This window comes from Arvicanthis niloticus, chromosome 8, assembly GCF_011762505.2.
Source record: "Arvicanthis niloticus isolate mArvNil1 chromosome 8, mArvNil1.pat.X, whole genome shotgun sequence".
In the NCBI taxonomy this organism is placed as follows: Eukaryota; Metazoa; Chordata; class Mammalia; order Rodentia; family Muridae; genus Arvicanthis; species Arvicanthis niloticus.
Window position 1 is genome coordinate 56,848,648 of NC_047665.1, and position 22,766 is coordinate 56,871,413.

The 22,766-nt window shown below is 41.1% G+C and overlaps 1 protein-coding gene across 5 annotated transcripts in view; it reads right to left on the minus strand.

The window, feature by feature from the left end:
* Sfmbt2 (Scm like with four mbt domains 2) overlaps positions 1 to 22,766 on the minus strand; it is a 192,655-nt gene that overhangs the window by 85,237 nt on the left and 84,652 nt on the right. For all 5 annotated transcript variants that reach the window (XM_076939424.1, XM_076939427.1, XM_034510311.2 and 2 more), the window contains 2 exons: positions 14,286 to 14,387; positions 9,695 to 9,842 (listed from right to left, as the gene is read on the minus strand). In XM_076939424.1, coding sequence (XP_076795539.1) covers positions 9,695 to 9,842; positions 14,286 to 14,387 — 250 coding nt within the window. The remainder of the gene's footprint in view (positions 1 to 9,694; positions 9,843 to 14,285; positions 14,388 to 22,766) is intronic.

The following is a 22,766-nucleotide window of genomic DNA, read 5'->3' on the forward strand; positions in this document are numbered from 1 at the left end:
GATTAAGGAAATGATGAATTTGAACACTGCTTTTCCTGACTGTGGCAGGCGTTTTCCCCTGATGACTGAACCGTCTCACTGGCCCAGATTTGCATAATCTCTAAAAACCTTATTCACATATCATTCAAATGGATCGATGAGTTCTATTCGAGTGTATGTCTGTGCTTGGGTGTGTATGTGTGTGTATGTATATATATTCATATACAAACATGTACATGCACACACTTATACACACAGGCACATACATAGGGGGCATTGCATGAATCCCAGTCTGATTTCTAACTCATCATGAAGTTAAGCATGAATTTGAACTCTGATCCTCCTGACTATGGCAAGCGTTTTATCCTGGTGAGTGAGACACTCACTGGCCCAGAGCTGCATAATCTCTAAAACTCTATGTCACATATCATTCAAATGGATCAAAGAGTGCCATTCGTGTGTGTGTGTGTGTGTATGTGTGTGTATGTATGTATATATTCATTTACACACATGTACATGCACACACATATACACACCTGCACATACATAGGGGCCATCACATGAATCCATGGCTGATCTCTAACTCCTCACGAAGGAATGATGAATTTGAACTCTTATCCTCCTGACTCTAGCAGGTGTTTTCAACTGCTGACTGAGTCCTCTCAATGTCCCAGAAAGACATAATCTCTAAAATCCTAAGTCACATATCATTTAAATGGTGCAATAAACACCATTCGTGTGTTTGCGTGTGTGTGTGTGTACCTGGGTATGTATGTGTGTGTATGTATATATATTCATATACACACATATACATGCACACACATATACACACAGGCACAAACATAGGGAGCATCTCATGAAACCCAGGCTGGTGTCCAACTCATCGTGAAGTTAAGCATGAATTTAAACTCTGATCCTCCAGACTCTGTCTAGAGTTTTGAGTGAGACCTGTCAGTGGCCCAGTACTACATAATCTCAAAAATCTAAGTCACATATCATTCAAATGGTTCAATGTGTGCCATTCGTATATGTGTGTGTTGTGTGTACACATGTATTATCATATACACACATTACAAGCACATACAAGTATACACACATGCACATACATAGGAGCATCACATGAATCCCAGGCTGATCTCTTGCTCATCAAAAAGTTAATCATGATTTTGAACTCTGATCCTCCTCACTTTGGCAAGCATTTTCACCTGCTGAGTGAGAACTGTCACTGGCGCAGAACTGCATAATCTCTAAAGCTCTAAGTCACATGTCATTCAAATGTGTTGATGAGTGCCATTCATCTATAACTGTGTGTGTGTGTGCACATGCGCGTGCATTTGTATGTGTTTGTATGTATATGTATATTAACATACTCACATGTACATGCACACAATACTATACACAGATGCGCATATATAGGGGAAAGCACATGAATCTCAGACTGATTTCTAACTCAACATGAAGTTAAGCAACAGTTTGAACTCTAATCCTCCTGACTTACAGAAGCGTTTTCACCTGGTGAGTGAGACCTCTCACTGGCCCAGTACTGTATAAACTCTAAAACTCTAAGTAGCATATCTTTATAGTGGATTGATGAGTGTGTGTGTGTGTGTGTGTGCGCGCGTGCATGCATGTGACTATTCATATACACACCTGTACATGCATAGGGGCCATCACATGACAAACCGATCTCTACCACAACATACAGATAAGCATGGTAAGTCAGAATTCTCAGTGACCCAGTATGTCATAATCTATAAAACTCTAATTCACAGTTCATTCAAATGGATCGATGAGAAACATTTGTGTGAGTGTGTGTGCATGCGTATGTATTTGTGTGTGTATGTATATGTATATTCATATACACACATGTACAAGCACACACAAGTATACACACATGCACATACGTGGGGACAGCACATGAATCACAGGCTGATCATGTACTTAAGCATGAATCTGAACTCTGAACCTCCAGACTGTGGCAAGCAATTTACCTTGGTGACTTTAAGACTTTAAGACACATATCATTCAAATGAACTAACGAGTGGCATTCATTTGTGTGTGTGTGTATGTCTGTGTGTCTATGTGTCTGTGTGTGTGCGTGCATTTGTCTGACTGTAGGTGTCAGACAAAATATACATACATATGGACATATACATATAATAGATATACAGAGATGTACATTCACACATATACAATATGCACATAAAAGAGGACATCGCATGAATCCCAGGCCTGTCTCTAACTCATCCTTAAGTTAAGCATGAATTGACCTCTGATCCTCCTGTCTCTGGGAAGAATTTTCACCTTGAGAGTAGCATCTCTCTTCCCCAGACATACATAATCTATAAAACTCTAAATCACATATCATTCAAATGGATCAATAAGTGCCACTCGTGTGTATGTGTGTATGTATATGCATTTTCATATACAAACATGTACATGCACACTTACATATACACACAAGCACATCACATGAATCCCAGGCTCATCTCTAACTCATCATGAAGTAAAGCATGAATTTGAAGTCTGATCCTCCTGACTTTGGCAAACGTTTTCACCAGCTGACTAAGACCTCTCACTGGCCTAGAACTGCATAATCTCTAAAGCACTTAAGTGACATATCATTCAGATAAACTGATGAATGCCATTCAACTATATCTGGGTGTATGTGTGTGTGTGTGCACGTGTGATTTTTATGTGTGTTTGTATGTATATGCATATTAATATAAACACATGTACATGCACACAAATTATACACAGATGCCAATACATAAGGGAAATCACATGATCCCAACTGATTTCTAACTCAACATGAAGTTAAGCATGAGTTTGAAATTTGAACCTCCTGACTCAGTCAAGCGTTTTCACCTGGTGAGTGAGACACTCACTGGCTCACTACTGTAGAATCTCTAAAATTTTAAGTGACATATCAAAAATGGATCAATGAGTGGCATTAGTGTGTGTGTGTGTGTGTATGTTTCTGTGTGTGTATGTGTGCATGCATGTGACTGTGTGTATATGTATGTATATTTATATACACACATGTACATGCACACACATATACACACATGCATATACATAGGAACATAACATGTATCCATGGCTGATGTCTAACTAACTAAACTATGAATTTGAAATCTGAACCTACTTACTGTGTCAAGTGTTTCTACATGGTGAATGAGACCTCTCAGTGGCCCAGTACTTCATAATTTCTAATACTCTAAGTCACATATCCTTCAACTGGATCAATAAGTAACATTTGTGTTTGTGTGGGTGTGTGCATGCGTGTGTATGTGTGTGTGTGGATGTATATGTATATGCATGTACACACATGTACAAGCACACACAAGTATACACACATGCACATACATAGGGGGCACCACATGAGTTCCAGACTGATTTCTAACTTATCATAAAGTTAAGCAAGAATTTGAACTCTGATCCTCCTCCCTTGGCAAGTATTTTCACCTCTCTCTGCCCCAGTAGTGCGTGATCTCTAAAAGTCTAAGTCACATATCATTGAAATGGATCAATAAGTGCCATTCGTGTGTGTATGTGTGTATGTATATGCATATTCATATACAAACATGTACATGAACACTTACATATACACCCTTGCACATCACATGAATCCCAGGCTCATCTCTAACTCATCAAGAAGTTAAGCGTGAATTTGAACTCTGAACCTCATGACTCTGACAAGCATTTTTACCAAATGAGTGAAACCTCTCACTGGCCCTGTAATGCATAATCTCTAAAACTGTAAGTCACATACCATTCAAATGTGTCGATGACTGCCACTAGTTTATGTGTATGTGTGTGTATATGTGTGCATGTATGTGACTGTGTGTACGTATATGTATATTAACATACTCACATGTACATACACACACACATATACACACCTGTACATACATAGAGGGCATCACACAAATCCCAGGCTGATCTCTAACTCATCATGAAGTTAAGCATGAGTTTGAACTTTGAACCTCCTCACTTGGACAAGCGTTTTTCACCTGGTGAGTGAGACACTCACTGGCCCAATACAGTGTAATCTCTAAAACTCTACGTCACATGTCATTCAAATGGATCTAGGAGTGCCATTACTTTGCGCGCATGCGTGTATGTGTGTGTATGTATATGCATTTTCATATACACACATGTACATACACATATACATATACACACATGCACACACACACACAGGGGGCATCACATGAACCCCAAGGCTGATTTCTAACTCATCATGAGGTTAAGCATGAATTTGAACTCTGATCCTTCTGACTCTGACAAGCATTTTTAGCAAATGAGTGGAACCGTTCACTAAAACAGTCACTAAAACAGTACATAATGTCTACAACTGTAAGTCACATGTCATTCAAATGCATTGATGACTGTCATTTATGTGTGTGTGTATGTGTGCGTGTATATGTACATTCATATACACACATGTACATCCACACACAAGTATACACTCATGAACATATGTAGGGAAAATCCCATGAATCCCAGGCTGATCTTTAATTCAACATGAGGTTAAACTTTAATTTGAACTCTGATCCTTCTGTCTCTGGCCAATGCTTTCACCTGGTGAGTGATTTTTCTCACTGGCCCAGAACTGCAAAATCTCTAAAACTCTAAGTCACATATCATTCAAACTGTTCGATGAGTGCCATTCATTTCTGAGAGTTTATGTGTTTGCACATGCGTGTATGTGTTTGTGTGTATGTATATGCACTTTCATATACACACATGTACATGCACACATACATATACACACATGCACCTACCTAAGTGGCATCACATGAGTCCCGGACTGATTTCTAACTCATCATGAGGTTAACCATGAACTTGAACTCTGATCCTTCTGACTCTGACCAGCATTTTTAGCAAATGAGTAAATCCTCTCACTGTACCAGAACTGCACAATCGCTACAACTGTAAGTCATATGTCATTCAAATGGGTCAATAAGTGTCATTAGTTTGTGTGTGTATGTGTGCATGCATGTGACTCTGTGTATGTATATGTACATTGATATACACACATGTACATACACACACACATATACACACCTGCACATACATAGGGGCCATCACATGAATCCCAGGCTGAACTCTAACTCATCATGAAGTTAAGCATGAATTTGAACTTTGATCCTCCTGACTCTGGTAAGGATTTTCACCTGCTGACTGAGATCTTTACTTGCTCTGCACTGCACAATTTTTAAAACTCTAAGTCACATATCATTCAAATGGATTGGTGCCATTTGTGTGTGTGTGTGTGTGTGTGTGTATGCGTGCACATGTTTGCACTTCTGTGTGTAATAGTGTGTGTTTATGTATATGTATTTTCATATATACACATATACATGAACACACAAGTATACACACATGCACATACACAGGGGGTATCAGATTATACCCAGGCTTGTCTCTAACTCAACATTAAGGTAAGCATGAGTTTGAACTCTGATCCACCTGACTCTGGCAAGTGTTTTCCCTGTTGAGTGAGACCTCTCACTGGCTTACTACAGTATAATCTCTAAAAATATAAGTCACATATCATTCAAATGGATCGATGAGGACCTTGTGTGTGAGTGTGCATGTGTGTGCATGCGTGTATGTGTGCGTGTGTATGTATATGCATTTTCATATATACACATGTACATTCACACATACATATACACACATGCACGTAGGGGCATCACATGAATTCCAGGCTTGTCTCTAACTCATCATAAGGTTAAGCATGAATTTGAACTCTGATCCTTCTGACTCTGACAAGCGTTTTTAGCAAATGAGTGGAACCGCTCACTGGCCCAGAACTGCATAAGGTCTACAACTGTAAGTCACATGTCATTCAAATGCATTGATGACTGTCATTTATGTTTGTGTGTGTTGTGTGCATGTATATGTATATTCATATACACACATGTACATCCACACACAGGTATACACACTTGCATATACATAGCGGGCATCTCATGAATCCCAGGCAGAGTCATCATGAGGTTAAACTTTAATTTGAACTCTGATCCTTCTATCTCTGGCAAATGCTTTCACCTGGTGAGTGATTTTTCTCACTGGCCCAGAACTGCAAAATCTCTAAAACTCGAAGTCACATATCATTCAAATTGTTATGTGAGTGCCATTTGCGCACACATTTGTATGTGTGTGTGTGTGTGTGTGTGTGTGTGTGTGTGTGTTTGAGCATGCTTGCATGTCTGTGTATGTGTATATGTATATTTATATACACACATGTACATGCACACATACATTAACACATCTGCACTTACAGAGGGGGATCATATGAATCCCAGGCTTGTCTCTAACTCATCATGATCTTAAGCATGAATTGAACTGTGCTCCTCCTGACTCTGGCCAGCATTTTCCCCTGATGAGTAAGACCTCTCACAAGCACAGAACTGCGTAATCTCTAAAACTGTAAGTCACATATTATCCAAATAGATCGATGACTGCCATTCATGTGTGTAATGTGTGTGTCTGTGCATGCTTTTGTATGTATATGTATATTTATGTACACACATGTACCTGCACATATACATGTACACACATGCACATACATATTGAGTGTCGCATGAATCCCAGACTGATCTCTAACTCATCGTGACATTAAGCATGAATTTGAACTCTGATCATCCTGACTCTCCCAGTTTTGGGGATTGCCATTTTATGCCACCATGCCTGGCAGAATTTCAATATATTATTCTCTATAATACAATGACATGTTGATAAATGGAATTTTTGAAATGAACTAAGGACAAGTGCTCAGGTTCTTTATGGAAATAGAATTAGATTTAAGAGTCACTATTTTGTGTTGTGTTAATAATTTAAATACACCTCTTTTTCCTAGATCATATTAAATAGTTTGTATTTCAATTAGATGGTCGACCTAGTGACAGGAAAATGTTACAATCAACACTTTCCTTCACTATTGGCTTCTGCATTTTACAGCACAAACCCAATGTTTTCCACCAAACGATTCCTCAGTTAGGAAGTCTCCCTCTTTGAAGTCTACTACTAATCTTTGGTATCCCATGACCAGAAGGTGGATAGCCTATGTATCCATCATTTTTAGTTTATTTATTTATGTATTTCTTTAAGTACTTTTGGTAGGATCTATAACATTGACTGTCCTTTATTTGGTTAAAATGCATGATCACATCTCTAGCAGCAAAACCCTGAGGCAGGAGCCACCACAAAGTTCCTGTCTTTCCCAGCTTAGAAGATTTGGCTCTAGAGTTGGGGGCTGATATATTTTGCTTTCTCTTTTAAAAGAGAGCAGAGTCAAAACAACAGAAAAAGAGATCTGCGTTCTTGTCATGTCTCTCTCCCATGTTGCCTTCTACCAAAAGACTGTCAAAGACCAGGCAACACCCAATTGCAAGAACGATTCAGAATTTTCACAGAAATCTAAGCACACAGGAAAACCTTTGAAATCTCTTGGGAATATGCACATGATAGCTTACACATTCTAGCTACCAACCCCAATGTTCAATATTAAAACAGACATAAAAAATCTTCTCCTTTCACACATTAATAAAATATGGAATGGTGTTTGCACAATCCTGTAACAGGGCTCCCAGCCCTCATAGTAAGATAAGACGTGAGATGCGCAACCTCAAAAGGAAACCACTAAGCCACATTACAAAACCCAGCAGTATCAACAGGTCTAAATTTGCATTCGTTTTAATTACCAACATAAATATAATCTACTCTTATGAGATGAAACCAGAGTCCAATAAACAAAGCCACGACTGTGGTATAAACATCAACATTTGGAAAATTACACCTTCAAACTGTAATTCACCAACTGCTCTCACGCATATAGACCAATTACCCATGTAAAAGTCATGACCCACTAACATCTGCCAGCCCTGACTAAGGCCACCCGAACTGCCCTGAAGGATAGACTATGTAGAAGATGCCAGCCCTAGGAATAGTAACAAAGGCTAGTTAGTACACCTACGAGGAGAAGCATTCATTTGGGATTGCAAGACCAGAATTCAGACAACCTCTTGGGATTTCATAAATTATTTAACACAACTGAGCTTGAAGTCCCCGGTAGAAGGGACGGGGTGGGGGAGGAAGACTGGGGTTTAAATGAGATAGTTTTTACAGCCCATTTCAAATGAGAAAAGCTACTTAAGTGTTAAATTCCCTCATGTAGTAGGACGTGGAATTTAAACATAATGATTAACACATCCTCCTTTGTAGTCTACATCTGCAGAGTACTTAGAACATTGGTCTGCATTCCATGCTGCTGAACCTGCCTGAGTGTACAGCAGCTGTGCTTGCTCCTGGTACAGCAAACACTACTTGTTTCTCTGTGCTCATCAAACCCTACTAATTTGGTTCTGGGTGCTACCTCGAGACGACCATGAAGTCCCCAGTGAAAGCTTCTTATTTAGTTCAGGTCACAACAAGAACCCAAACATAAATACACAGAGGGCCCACGGGCTGGAGCCTTTCCACCGTCACCAGGTGGAGTAGGCATGGTGACTACAGCTCCTGTCACTCAAATCTTTGTTTCTCTGGGCATGGCAGATTACATGAACTGTCGGTGATAAAGAGTCCACATGACACGGTTTTTGAGGACACAGTGATCAGAAACCTCAAAGATGGTCCACTGCCATGTCATCAGCCCACAGAACTATGCATCTGTAATCTGAAAAGTCAACAGCTGAAATGGAGAGATGCAGGAGCATCTTCAGCATAGAGAGGAAGATGGAGGAGAAATGAGGGTCAGAGCCCAGCAAGGGCAACGATGCTGTAGATAAGCTGCACACAGCACAGGTCAATGGCACAACAGCACCAGACAGCCGGCTAGCAAATGTGACATCTGAAGTTATTCCATAATCCCTACACATCTGAAAATCTGAAAAAGGCTCATGCAAAACTTCTTTGTATTTAAGGTACTATGTAACAATCTGTCCCGTTAAGTTTTTTTTCTAATCTTTCTCCAATTTCTTTCCTGCCATTCCATATATATATATATATATATATACACACACAGATACATTCTCTTATTTTCTTTCATCTCATTTAGTGTTTAGTTTACTTATTTTCTGAGTGAAGGTTTCATGTAGCCCAGGCTAGCCTTATACTCACTATGTAGCTGACGATCATCTTGTACCCCTAGTTTTCCTGCCTCTACTGTCAAGCACACCACCATGTAGGGCCTCATTTTTCATCTAATGTTGTCCCAGCTGAGCAAACCTTGGAGATGATAGCATCAAGTGAATTATCATAATTATTATGTTAAAAATTTGAACCCTAAGAGTATTTGAGCAGTGGAGTATCTGAGACACTGAAGGCTAAAGAAATACACATTGCCACTTTGTTGTACATACTTCTCAGACGTTTTCATATCTTTAACTTCCATCTCTCTGTGGCAATCATTTTGGTGCCTAAATCACTTGCTACACAGCATCAGAGCAAAGCAGCGATGCATGCATTATCTAGCAGAGGAAGTGCCTTGTCATTGACCCTGCTAATCGAGCCACACAAACCTTCCAAGGGGTGGAGCTATGGTGACATCCATGTCAATCAATACAGAAGAACCCTTCCCTTGCATCATAGGTCAATTCACAGTGCAACTTGTCCAGACAAACATGATGCCGTCATGTCAGAGGCAAGAAGACAACACCAGCCTGGACTACTTCAACCCCACAAATTTTCACAGGATACAAACCTTTGGGAGGAGCAAGGTTGACTCCATTTTTAAGGCACCACTGTACTGGCAAAATCCCCAAAGAATCTGCATGGCACAGCATTGTGAGTTTACTAGCTTCAGGTCTTAGATCATCAATGGCCACTTGGAAAAACTGACTATTAAAAACCTAAAAAAGAAAGAAAGAAAGAAAGAAAGAAAGAAAGAAAGAAAGAAAGAAAGAAAGGGAAAAGGAAATGTTAATTTCTCAGTGTTACACATACAAATCCTGATACTGTTTCAATGACACTGAACATATCCTATCAAACTGACTTTAGCATGAACCAGCATTTCAGTACATTTCACCGAACCCAGCAGATAAGAAAGCAGACTCAGTTGTGGTGGTCATATACATGGAAAGAGGAATAAATAAAGTATACAGAAGAGAGAAAGTGAAAACCACAAAGTAAAGACGTAGAAATACAAAACAAGGGCCTCATATGAAGAAAAGCAAACTGACAGAAAGACAACCAATTTCTGTCCACAGAAAAATAAATGGTATTAGAAAGACAAAGTGGCACCTCGAACCTCTACAGCAAGGACCAAACTCCTCACAGCAGATCCTTTAACCCCTCTGGCTTCAGCCCTCAGAGGCTTCTAGACTCCTGTACAATACAGCCTTCAAAATACAACATCCTATAGCCAGAGAGGAAATCATGTATGCAGAAAAACCTGTCTTTACTTCATGTCCCCCCTCCCATCACCTGTCACCACCAAAATATCAGATGTTCTCTGAGGACAGTGACCTCCTTTATTCATCAAATGATTCACAGAGGCATAGAAAATGTTTTGTAGATGAATATATAATAAATGAGATGAAAATGCCAATGATAAAAATGAACAAGCAGGTCTAGGTGATGGAACTCTGTCAGCCCAGCTAAGGAGAGCCGAGTCGGGGCGGGGGAAGGAGGTGGAGGCGCGTGCTCATAAGCTTACCAAGTGTCTGGGCTACAAAGTCAGCTAAAGACCAACCAAGGCAAATTAGTGAGACTTTGGCTCAAAGTAAAAATAAATAAATAAATCTAAAAAGCACTCAGAATAGAGCTCACTAGTACAGCACTTGCCTAGCATGTGCCAGACTCTAGATTCAAGCTCCAGTATTGCAAAGAAAAGAAAAAGAAAAAACAAAGCTCTAAGCAGAGAGCAAAATCAGATGTCTGACTCCCTACAAACTTGCACATGTAACCAGGCAGGCAGGCAGGCAGACACACACACGCACGCACGCACATGTGCACAATACCTTTACATTTATACTAAGCTCTGCTTCCTAGCTTTCTCCATTACAAAGTATATGGTAGACTAAATCTACAAGCACGAGTAGAGTCTAACCTGCACGTCTATGTTCTGATTCCAGTAACTACCTCTAATTGTAGTCACTGGGCAGTTGGCTTTGAAAATCTACTTTAAGAAGCATAGACTCAAGCTAGGCATGGTGCCACAAGCCTGTAATGCTATCCCTGAATACGGAGGCATGAGGATCAGAAGTTTAAGGACAGCCTGGGTCACACGAGATTCTTTTTTAAAACACTTTTTTTTGTTGTTTTTTGGTTTTTTGGTTTTTTTGTTTTGTTTTTTGGTTTGGTTGCGTTGGGGCTTTTTGTTTTTTGCTTTTTTGTTTTGTTTTGTTTTAATACACACACACACACACAAAGGATGGATCATGGCCAGCTTGCCTAGAAAAACGCTTCCTGATAGTGGTTACATTTAAAAACACTCTCAGGACTAGAGAGATGGCACGCTGGTTAAGTGCACTGGTTATTCTTCCAGAAGACCCAAGTTCAATTCTGAGCCCCTACATGGTGGCTGACACCTGTTTGTAACTCCATTCCCAAGGGATATGGTGCCCTCTTCTGGCTTCAGCAAGCACTAGCCATGTACAGGGTGCATAGACATACATGCAGGTAAAACAAACCACCCATATACATAAAACAAAAATCAAAAGAGTGAAACCACATTCTCACACCAGCCCCAGCTTTCATGAACCCCTCCCTGGGATCCACTTATTTACTCATTCATTTTCTTTCTTGTATGATTCCCTGAAGTACAATGTATTCCTGATAACATCAGGGAATTAATTGGTCTATGCCTCACAGTCCAGATCACCACCTATAACCACTCAGTAGCTCTCTGAAAGATTACTGTGATTAGTCCTACCACACATACACACAGGTCCTCACGCATAATAAGCTATCCTGGCAGCAGGGAATCTAAGCACTGTGGGACCCTTTCTAAAAGTTTCCAGGATCCACCAAACTTCACATTGCTGTGAAAAGACTTCAGAGAAAAGTTCAGGAAGTTCCCTCATATCTCTCAGGACTCATGTTCCCTGGGATGAAAACCATTGCTCTGTGTTCCCTCTGACACAGAGCTCACGGGTCTCTCGTGCCCTGGCCTTTCTTCAATGCAACCTACATTACATGCTCCAGCACTGCTAGCATCTCATCCTTCAGTGTTTGAAATACCAGGACCAGCCCTGTTCCACTGCTAAAGCCTCTCCACTTAATGCTAGGACACCTCTCCATTTTAGCTGTGTGCTTTAATATCGTTTATTCTATCTTCTTCAGGGCTTTCAGGATGAAAAACCTTAAAGGGGCACCTGTGTGAAACTTTCATGGTAAAAAGTCATAAAAACACAGTGTGTGATAGTCTCAAGCAAAATATCCTAAAACATAAATATGTTTAATGTATTTTTTAAATTTCAGAGATGTATACAATGAACTGTGATCATACCCACTCTGGGAATCCCCTCTAGTGAAGATATGTTCGATATATATTTATAAATACCTTCTACATGAAGACTATTCTGGTAAAGCATACATGAAGATGGGCCTTGAACTTATGTGCGAAGGTTCTTAGAGACAAGACCACACATTCTAGCTCATGCATTAAAACAGCATACGGGCAAACAGAGAATGGGATGCATAGGAGGCAGAATGGCATTGAGTACTTCCTCTTGGATACAAATGCAAAGGAAAGTAGTGTGAAAACGCATTTCAGAATACTTGCAAATGTTTCTGTCTCTCAGGGAGACGACGTAAAGGGAAATGACTGTGAGCACGCAACCTGTCGCTGAATGTCTATCTAAATTGAGGCTACCAATACAGAAGGTGTCTCTCTCTCTAACACTGAAGATCACAATAATCTAAAGGAACAAAGACGTGTGAAATGTGCCCGATGTGGGCTGAGCACAGTGGCTCTGCCAGCCTGTTTCCTAAAATTCAGGGGAAGCTGGCACTGTAGTGCTCTAGACAAGTCCATAGACCCATTCAGAAACAGAACGCTATGTGCCGTAATCACAACCAGTTTACGTGTTTTTACTATAGTGTCACCACTAATTTTCTGAAATTGTAACAAATCATGAAAAAGTAAGAAGGAAGGAAGGAAGAAAGGAAGGAAGGAAAGAAGGAAAAGTTCAAGTATAATAATATTTGATTTACTATAAAAATATAGCCACTTTCCTTTGGAAATAAAAATTAAACTGCAATTGACCTTGAATCTTTAATCAAATTCTTCCTCAGAATAAAAAGTGTCATTAACTGAAGACACATTTGACCAAAAAAATGTTCAGCTTGTGAGCAGCTCCTACCACTTAGCAGAAGCTAGTATTTAAGGTGGGAAATACACAATGTGAATTTGACCATTGTTAGAACCACCGGGATTTCACTGATGAAGAAGAGATAATCTTAGTAATCATATCTCAAAAGACTGCCAGATCAGCATAGAAACATCTTTACACAGTGAAGGAGTTTCATTTTGACTGACGACAATCTTGGAAGCAAGTGACTTCCTTTAGCCTTTCATGGGCAGATGGGGAAAAAAAAGAAGCAAAAACACTGGTTTATGAGGAAATAAGAATCTGCCTTTTTGAATTTTCTAAATATAAATAGACAGTCATGGAGGAGGAGCAGGTTATCTCTCGTGTGTGGCACACTGCCTGTATGTGCACATGTGTGTGTGTGTGTGTGTGTGTGTGTGTGTGTGTGTGTGTCCCATATGCATGAGTATAGGCCAGAAGAGGGTATCACACGTCTTGATCAATATTATTTCCTAGAAAAGATTTCGCACTGAATCTGGAGCTCAGTGCTTAGAGTTTGGTTGGATGGTTGGTTGGTTGGTTGGTTGGATTTGGCTAGGTCGGCTGGCCAGCAAGCACTAGTAATCCCTGGTTTTGTCCTCTTGGTGCTTGGATTCCTGGCATGCACCATCCAACTTTAACCTTAAGATCTGGGGATTTGAACTCAGGTTCTCATGCTTGCACTGCAATCCCCCTTATCCACTGAGTCACCTCTGTGACCCAGTAAGTTATGTTTGTAAAATGCAACTCACTAGTAGACAACTATTAAGAGAAGAAGTCACTTTGTCCAGGCTAGAAGAAGGAATCTGGTTAGACTCCTCTGCCCCCTCTCACAGAAAGACCTTAGCACAGAACTGAGAAGAGACATCCATCTCCTTTTGGTTTGTCTATGGGGTGTGTCTGTGAGCTCCTTGTAGGCACATACTACATCTGCCTACCTTTGAAGACTTATGGGATTCACTGTGGAACAAAGAGTATGGAGCAAAGCAGAAAACCTACCTTGGTCACTGATGCAGGATAGATATGAAAGGGATCACTTATATGCAATGTCTCCAGCCTCATCCCAACTGTGAAGGCATGGCTTTGCAAGTCTGCATGGTCCTGCAGGAATAACGACAAGCATGTTAAAGGAGATGACACCAGAAATTAACTTGGCAACACTCTGGACTCTGTTCTTGAGCATTGTCTTGAGTGACTGAAATCTGATGGAAATAATGAATTCTCTCCATTTCAAATTCCTAATTATTGCAAGACAGTGTGGATTTATTTTCTACAGGCTAAATTACTTTTCCAAGGGAGAGGCAGCATGCCTTCATGGGCCATGCTTAAATTTACATGAAGAGAAACAACTTGTGTGGCGATGCATTGCTTTGATCTTGTCAGGTACTCACCACTGAAGCCCCACACAATAAAGGTGGCCATCAGTCATCTGAAACCCATCAGAATTACCTTCAGAAAAAAAGCAGGGCCTTTTGACAACAAATTACAAGACACAGCATCCATTAGCGGGAATCTCCTATTCTCCTTCCAAACAGGCTAGGGTCTGGGTTGGTCACTGGTTGAGTCCATAACCCTAGTGCTTGCGAGATGCTGCAGCTGCCCTGGGGACATCTGAACCTGACTCCTACTCAATGAAAATGAGCTTTGCATTTCCTTCTCGATTGGTATCTGCCAGCACTGACCCCTCCCTGAAACCTGATGACTGAGCCCAGGGGCTCCACTGCTTCTTCCAAAAAACAAATTCCAGTATCTTCTTCAGCCACACCTCGTAGATGAGGTTGACTGGACTCAGAATATCAGAATTCATCTTGCTGGACTGGAGGTCATCTTGTACTTCACATTAGTGTATGTAGTCAAGGATAAATAAATAAATTTACAGCCTGTCCCTGAAGTAATAACAGGTTCAAATAAAGCTTGCTATTTCCAAATATATCAAATAAATACACAGTAAGCCCCTCCCCCCCAAAAAAACAAAAAAAAAAAAAAAAAAAAAAACCCTGGGGATCTATTGCTCTCTTAAATCTGAATATCTCAAGTGGAGTTTGAATGGATTTCATGATGACATTCTATAGCCAACTCTAAGCCAACTGAATTAGAGGGAGTCGTGATGGGTTGAGCCTGTAGTTCAGCTCCCACCACAAAAGCCAATCAATTAGTCTCTGCCCAACAGGAGACCAGAAAAGAACTCCTTTCAAAATTCTCCAGCAGAGGCTCTGAGGAGTTGGTTTCCTTGGTAAAGTGCCTAATTCAAAAGTGTGAAGACTTGAATTCAGATCTCCAGCTCCCATGTAAAAAGCCAGCTGTCGTACGGATGCCTATGACTGTAGAGACAGGCAAGTGAGCACAAATGGATCCAAGGGCTCTCTGGCCTGCTAGTTTACCTGAAACGACTAGCTTCAGGTTCAGTAAGAGGCTCTGTTACAAAACTAAGGTAGAATGTTATAGAGGAAGATACCCAAAGTAGCCCACTATTCTCCATATGTACAAGCAAGGGTGCCCCACACACACATCTGTTTCCTCCTCCTCCCTCAAGGTGTGGTGACGTATACATACTATTCCATCACTTGAAAGGTTGAGGCAGAAAGACTGTAAATTTAAGGTGAGCCTGAGCTACATACTGAGTTCTAGCTCCAGCCTATGTATGCTACAGAGTTAGAACCTATCTCATTAAAAACAAAAACAAAAAAATTAACTCTCCAATACTTCAACATTTTGTCAGGGGGGAGGAATATGTATATACAATCACAAGCTCACTTTTACACACACACAGATACACACATACACTTGTGCAAATGCCTATGGAGGACAGAAGGGGCATCAGAATCTCCTAGAGCTGGAGTTACAGACGATAGTGAGATGCTTGATATGGGGGTTCTTGGAACTGAACACTGGTCCTCGGCAAGAGCAGCAAGCACTCTTAACTGCAGAGCCATCTCTCCAGCCCCAGCTCCTTTGCCTTCTCAGTTCCTCATTGTAATCTATGGAGGTCTCTGTATCCAAAGGTACATAATACAACCAGGGTCTGAGCAAAGGGTTTGGTGCTATGGCCAGGAAGGGGTAATCAGAGGAAGTGCAGTCACATGTCAGGAGACATTCAAAGGATCTCACTCCATTCTAAAATTACTTCAGAGCTAAACAATCAACACTTTATAAAAATTACATGCAGAAAGAAGCACTCTTATATGCAGGTGATGACTTCAGTTGTTTATATGACGACCTTTATAAATTCCTTAAGAACTGATAATCAACACTTTATAAAATAATAAGCCTAAGGAGAAAAAGCAAGGAGAAATTCTTCAATACAAGCACTGCTGCAAACAAAGCACTTTTTTTCTAAGGCACTAGAAAAATAAAAGGAATTCAAAGCAACAATCCAGGGATTTAATGTGAATTAGCACAGACTAACTAAGCCAGGGCTGCAAACTGCAGGTGCTGAGGCATAAGAGCTAAACACAGAGTTCCTAATTGACACCTGAGTTAAAAGATTAAAACCAAGGCTCCCCTGCAGACACCAAAGCCCCCCAGTTCTTATAGATGAGATCTGAGTCACACTTGTGGATTTTGCAGGTAAGTGTTTTCCCTCTTTTAAACGTAGCTCTTTATCCTTTTATTCTGAAGAAGTTACAATCAAATGTCCCTGAGTATCCTCAGCAAGTTTAAGCGTTTATTGTTATGCTGTGTTGTCAATACAGACCTGGGGCACTCTAGACACACTGGTAATTAGGAATGGCCCAGGAGAATGTGCTGATTTCTCCAGACCCCTGCGCTTGCTTCTCTGGTGTGGTATACCCCTCTACTAAGTGTGCAAAGATGCTAGACTAGACAATCTTGCTCACTAATTGTAGCAAATGGTCACTTCTTAGCTGCCTCTAATCTCTAGAGCTCTCTGTGAAATTTTCCCTCTCCAGTTTCTTTGTAAAAGAAGCGGTCAGCAATCCAGACTTCTGGTCAACCCCAGGCTTAAGCCTGCAACTCTAGCATCTGTCCCAGCTCTGCTTTGTATACTTTTAACAGCAATCTCTGCTCTGCCAGGAGAGCCAACATTCCAAAGAAAGCTGTTACATAACTGTTAAGACTTCCTGTCCCAGATCTTTAATTTGATGCTGATCACTGACTACAAGATGTCATTGGCTAAGTCTACATCCATCCTACTACAACCAATGCTCCCATTGAAAGGTTTTTGGCTCCAAGAAACTCAGCGTGTAGATTAGTCCCTTATCTGATTCTTTATCAAGTGCAGTTGTCTAGTGATAACCAATCAACGGCTGCCTGTTTTCAGAAATAGAAATCTGAACTTGTTCTTGCATCATCTCTTTAGTCTACGTTCTTCAGATCATTTGTGGGTTGGGGGTTGGAGGGGTAATGTGTTCTGTACCTCTGTCTCTGTCTGCTTCTGTCTCTGTCTCTCTCTCTCTCTCTCTCTCTCTCTCTCTCTCTCTCTCTCTCTCTCTCTCTCTCTCTCTCTCTCTGTGTGTGTGTCTGTGTGTGTGTGTGTGTGTGTGTGTGTACGTGTGTGTGGCTAGGAGGGGGTTCTGTACCTCTGTCTCTGTCTCTATGTGTGTCTTTCTCTGTCTTTCTGTTTCTCTCTCTTTCTCTCTCTCTCTCTCTCTCTCTCTCTCTCTCTCTCTCTCTCTCTCTCTCTCTCTCTGTGTGTGTGTTCCAGAATTCAACATTAGCTGTGTTGCCTCAACTACTCTCCAACTTTAATGTTTGAGAGAAGTTCTTTTACTGAATCTGAGGCTAATCAATTCAACTAAATGACTGACAGGCCAATGAGTTTCAGGAATCAATCTGTCCTCTGTCCCTATTCTTACCCTGCCCTACACCCAGCACTGGAGTTAGAGGCAATTCTTTCGGATGACTGGGGAATTTGACAACAAAAAGTGCCAGGGTAAGTCAGCAAGGTTTTACTTACATACCAGGACATCCATAGTCACTCACATGCTTACACAGAAGTGTGACAGAGGGTGGCTGGAACAATGCTCAGGGGTTACAAGCACTTGTTACCCAGTTAGGAGGACTAGAGTAAAATTTTGTCACCCACATAACAAACCAGGTATCCCACATACACCTACAACCTTAACTTCAAGGCAGGGAGGTGGGACAGAGAATGGAGGAGCCATAGGGCTTACTGGCTTCCAGCTTTGCTTAGAAAATGCAAAAGCCAAGCTCAAAAGGGGAGAGATGCTGCCTCCAAGGAACAAGATGAGTGCAGAGAAAGATAGTCACTTGAAGTGCACATAGTCACAAAAACACATTACACTTACACACACACACACACACACACGCATGTGCAAATAAATAAACACTACACTGCATGAGATAAATCTTAGTTCCAACATGCCAGTTTTGGGTCTATTGGGAAATTAAACATTGGTTTCTCTTCAAGGCCTCAATAATTTGCATAATTTCTAGGAATAGGCTTCAGTAAAATTAAAGGAAGGTTTTAATTAATACTACACCCAAATTGTTATATAATGAACTCTGGAAACTTTACTCACATCAGAGTATGTTATACTTTCTTTAAAAAGCCATTTGTCTCATAGTGTTTCTTTATTTTTTTATTTGAAGAATAGATTAATGCTCATGTACTTGTTAGAAAACGACTCACACAATATTAATTTCATTAAGAAATGACACCGGAATGCCAGCATTTATTAAATCAATAGTATTATTATGTTTCAACTCCATCATACTGATTTGAATGTAGCCAGTGAAATATTTATAACAAAAATTTAATGAAAAAATCTATACGCTTAACAACGACAAGCTTTTCCATTTTACACTCACTGCTGTAAAAAGCAATTTTTATCTCCAACTGGTGCATTCAATCAAGTTTTACAAAAAATAAGAAGAAAGGAAATGCTAAGTATGCCACACTGAACCACACAACTCATAAAAGGTGATTATGTCAGGGCTATTTCAATGGTTAGGTACAAAATGCTTAAGCCACAGGCATTAGGAATATCTTCCAGTGATTAACACCTGGCACCACAAAACATTGGCAAGTAGCAGGATATCTCCTCTTTCTTAAACCACTGAAAGAAGAAGCCAGGGAAGGAGGTAGTAGCTCAGTGTGTAAACAGCTTCTGTGCAATAGCGAAGACCTGAGTTCAAATCTCCTGACACCTTTGTAAAAATCCAGACACAACAGCACACATCTGTAACCCCAGTGGTTAGTCTGCAGAGCTCCCTGGAAAATGAGTTCTGGGTTCAGTGAGCGGCCTTCTCACACGAAGTAAGGTGAGTGATGAAGGCTAACATTTTCTGCTGTCACTGGCCTTCACAATGGCTTGCACAGGCAAATATAATTAAATACACACGTGTATGCACTTCTGCACGTGCGCATAAACACACACACACACCTGGTATCCAATTGACATACATAGTTGAACATTGACTTCTGCTATTTTCTTTCTCCTAATTCTTTAGTTCACTTACAAGCAACCAAGGTACCTTTTAAGTTCCCAAGGTAACACTTTGAAAAGGAACAAGTATCAGGAAGACTGCCCTCTCAGCTTCATCCCTACCCTAACCACCCTGGAGGACACAATTAACCAGAAGCACCCCTTTAGCTGGACACCCTAAATGCAACTCCACTATTGCCATGAAAACAGTAGACAAATTCCGAACTATCTTCTTGTAGCAACATCACCTCTCAAGGAGGGAGGAGTTAGCAAGGAACAACGCCCTACTCCGGTGACTGACTGCACACCCTTTTCATGACAATTAAGTCACAGCTCCCCAAGAATCAAGCCTCTAGCTGACACCTGGCATGGTGAAGAAACTATAAACTGTACCAGCAGCCAGTCAACCATTTTCAAGGTCCTCCCACAGGTCATACTTGCTCATTGTCACAAAATTTCTTAAGTAAGCATATCTCAAACTAGATGCTATTGACCTTAGAGACCAGTTTATCCCTTTCTAGGAAAATGTCCCATGGACTGTAAGGTATTTTGCCAAATCCTTGGCCCATCAGATGCCAAAGGCACGGGACACCTCACTGCGACAATCAAACATCTCCACATCCTTTGATGAGCCACACTGCCCCCGCAATGCCCTTCAGTGGGGAAGCACTGGCTTGGGTGAAGAGAACAGAAAGTTGGGTGCTTAACAAGACACCTGAAGAGTAGCTGGTCCCTTCAGAATCTCTCATCTAATGCTTCTGCCTTCTCCAACAACAATAACTTACCAGAGTCCTATTGCCCCAAGAGACTCACAAACCATTTCTTGTACCACTGACCCACTCTGATGCTCCCTCAAGATCGGGAAATATTATCTTTGTGCCTTTCTATAGTGTAAGCCCACAGCTCCTATCACCTGCCCTCTTACTGGCATCTGAGGACCTAGTGTGCAATGTTAGAAGATGCTGGTAGGAGTAAAGGAGATAATCACAAACATACCATTATTCTGAGCATGACACGTGGTTAAGAAACAGTAATCAGAAAAGATGCACCTAACCCAAGAGACTTGAGGCCCCAGGGAATGGGGAAGGCATGGGGGTGTGGGGACATCCTCTTGGAGATGGGAGAGTAGGTATAGGATGAGAAACAGTCAGAGGGCAGACTCCAGAGATCTGCCTGTCTCCAATGCACACACACACACACACACACACACACACACACACACACACACACAATTTCAGAATCATTCTACCATACGCAGTTTTCTAAAAGGGTTACGTGGATGCAAACTCAGGTCCTCACAGCTGTACAATGTGCGATTTACCATAGGCTGAGCCATCCAAGACCCTCTGACTTCCACTTCTTCGAGGAGGAAAGGAGAGGCAGGAAAACAACTTAATATCTTTGCAGGTTGAGACTAGCAGAAAATGTTCATGTCACAGAGCCTTCCAATCCAGAATGGAGGAGAATCCCCAAGAGAAAAAAAAGAACAAACACTAACCAAAAATCCTCACCACTAAGTGGCCAACACTGAGCAGATCACAAAAGGACAGGCAGCCTGTCCAATACAACTGCTCATTACAGGGACTTGGTCTAACATCAGGAGAAGGAGATAGAACTTTGCATTATAGATATGTATTTCTCAGTGACATGGCCAAAATTTTACTTCCACACAGAAGACTTAAGTTCCAGGGGAATCTAAGAGTGCCACCTGAGGCAAAGCATAGGTACATACATTTCCCCGCTGCTATATCTACCACTGAGTGAGAGAAAATGAAATATACAATGTACAGACCACAAGCATGACTTGTGCACAGAAATGCAGTAGCCTCCTCCCCTGCCTCCTCTTTGACTATAAAGCTACAAAACAAAGGAAATAAAACAACACTGGCCTGGGTCTGTAATCCCAGCACTCACTCGGTAGCATGAGGTTGGGGAGCATGAGTTCGAGGACAGCCCAGGGTAAATGGTGAGACCCAGTCTCCAATAGATAAATAAACAAAGTTTAAAGAATTTATAGGGTGCAGAATCTTTGGCATGTTGTGAACAGATTCCTCTGTGCATGTATGTGCTGGTGTGGGTGTACACACACACACACACACACACACACACAAACACACATACATGTGCATGCAGGTCTGATGGAAATCTCCTGAATAGTTCTTGAGGCACTGTTCTTCCTTCCTTTTTTGTGGTTTTTTTTTTTTTTTTTTTTTTTTTTGATAGACCTGAAGCTTTGTTGACTGACCAATGAGCCCCAGGGGACTCACAAGCCTCCTTCTCCCCAAGACTGGAATTCACGAGCTTGTACCAGCTCCGCCAGCTCTTTCAAATGGCATGGCAAAGTCTTTACCCTCTCCCCAGAAGCATGAACAAACTCTCAATGATGTTAAGGTGTCCATGGAATCTTTCCCTACGAAAACAAATGGCCTTAACCAGTCCTTGCGTAGATGTCCCTTCTCTCTGTTTATGAAACGTAACAAATTCAGAAGGCAAACGCAAAGAACGGATTAGCGGCGCCATGTGCCAGCATACCAAACTAGATTAGCTGCTATTGCAACTCTTTATTTACAGACTGCAAAGGTGAAAGGTGCATTTAACCCCCACAGTTACCTCGGTATACTGTTGAATCTGCTCAACAGCTCTTCGTTACAATGACGACAGAAAGTGAACTATGCTAGGACACCAACAGACTAGAAATCTTACTGAACTATAGTCTCATGCTGTCTTATGATGGACCACCAGCAGAACCATGCCCCTAAATGATCCTAATCGTGGGCCTGAAACAGTTCCATTGCCAGCAGGCATTGTAGGCAGTGTGATGTTATAGGGTGGGGAGCCCATGTAAACAACTGTACTGTGGTTCTGGTCATAAAGAAATACTGGGCATATCATAATACAGAGCACAGAAGAATACCTGCCAATGGAATAAAAGACTGTGTTCTGGGTTTATACGCTTGCTCTCCCATATTTTATTGCTATTTTAGAGCATAGCCTTCTATTTATTAAAAACGGGATACTGTAAAACTTATGTTACATGAAAAGCAGCCTCATGCACCTCCTGTTTACCACACAT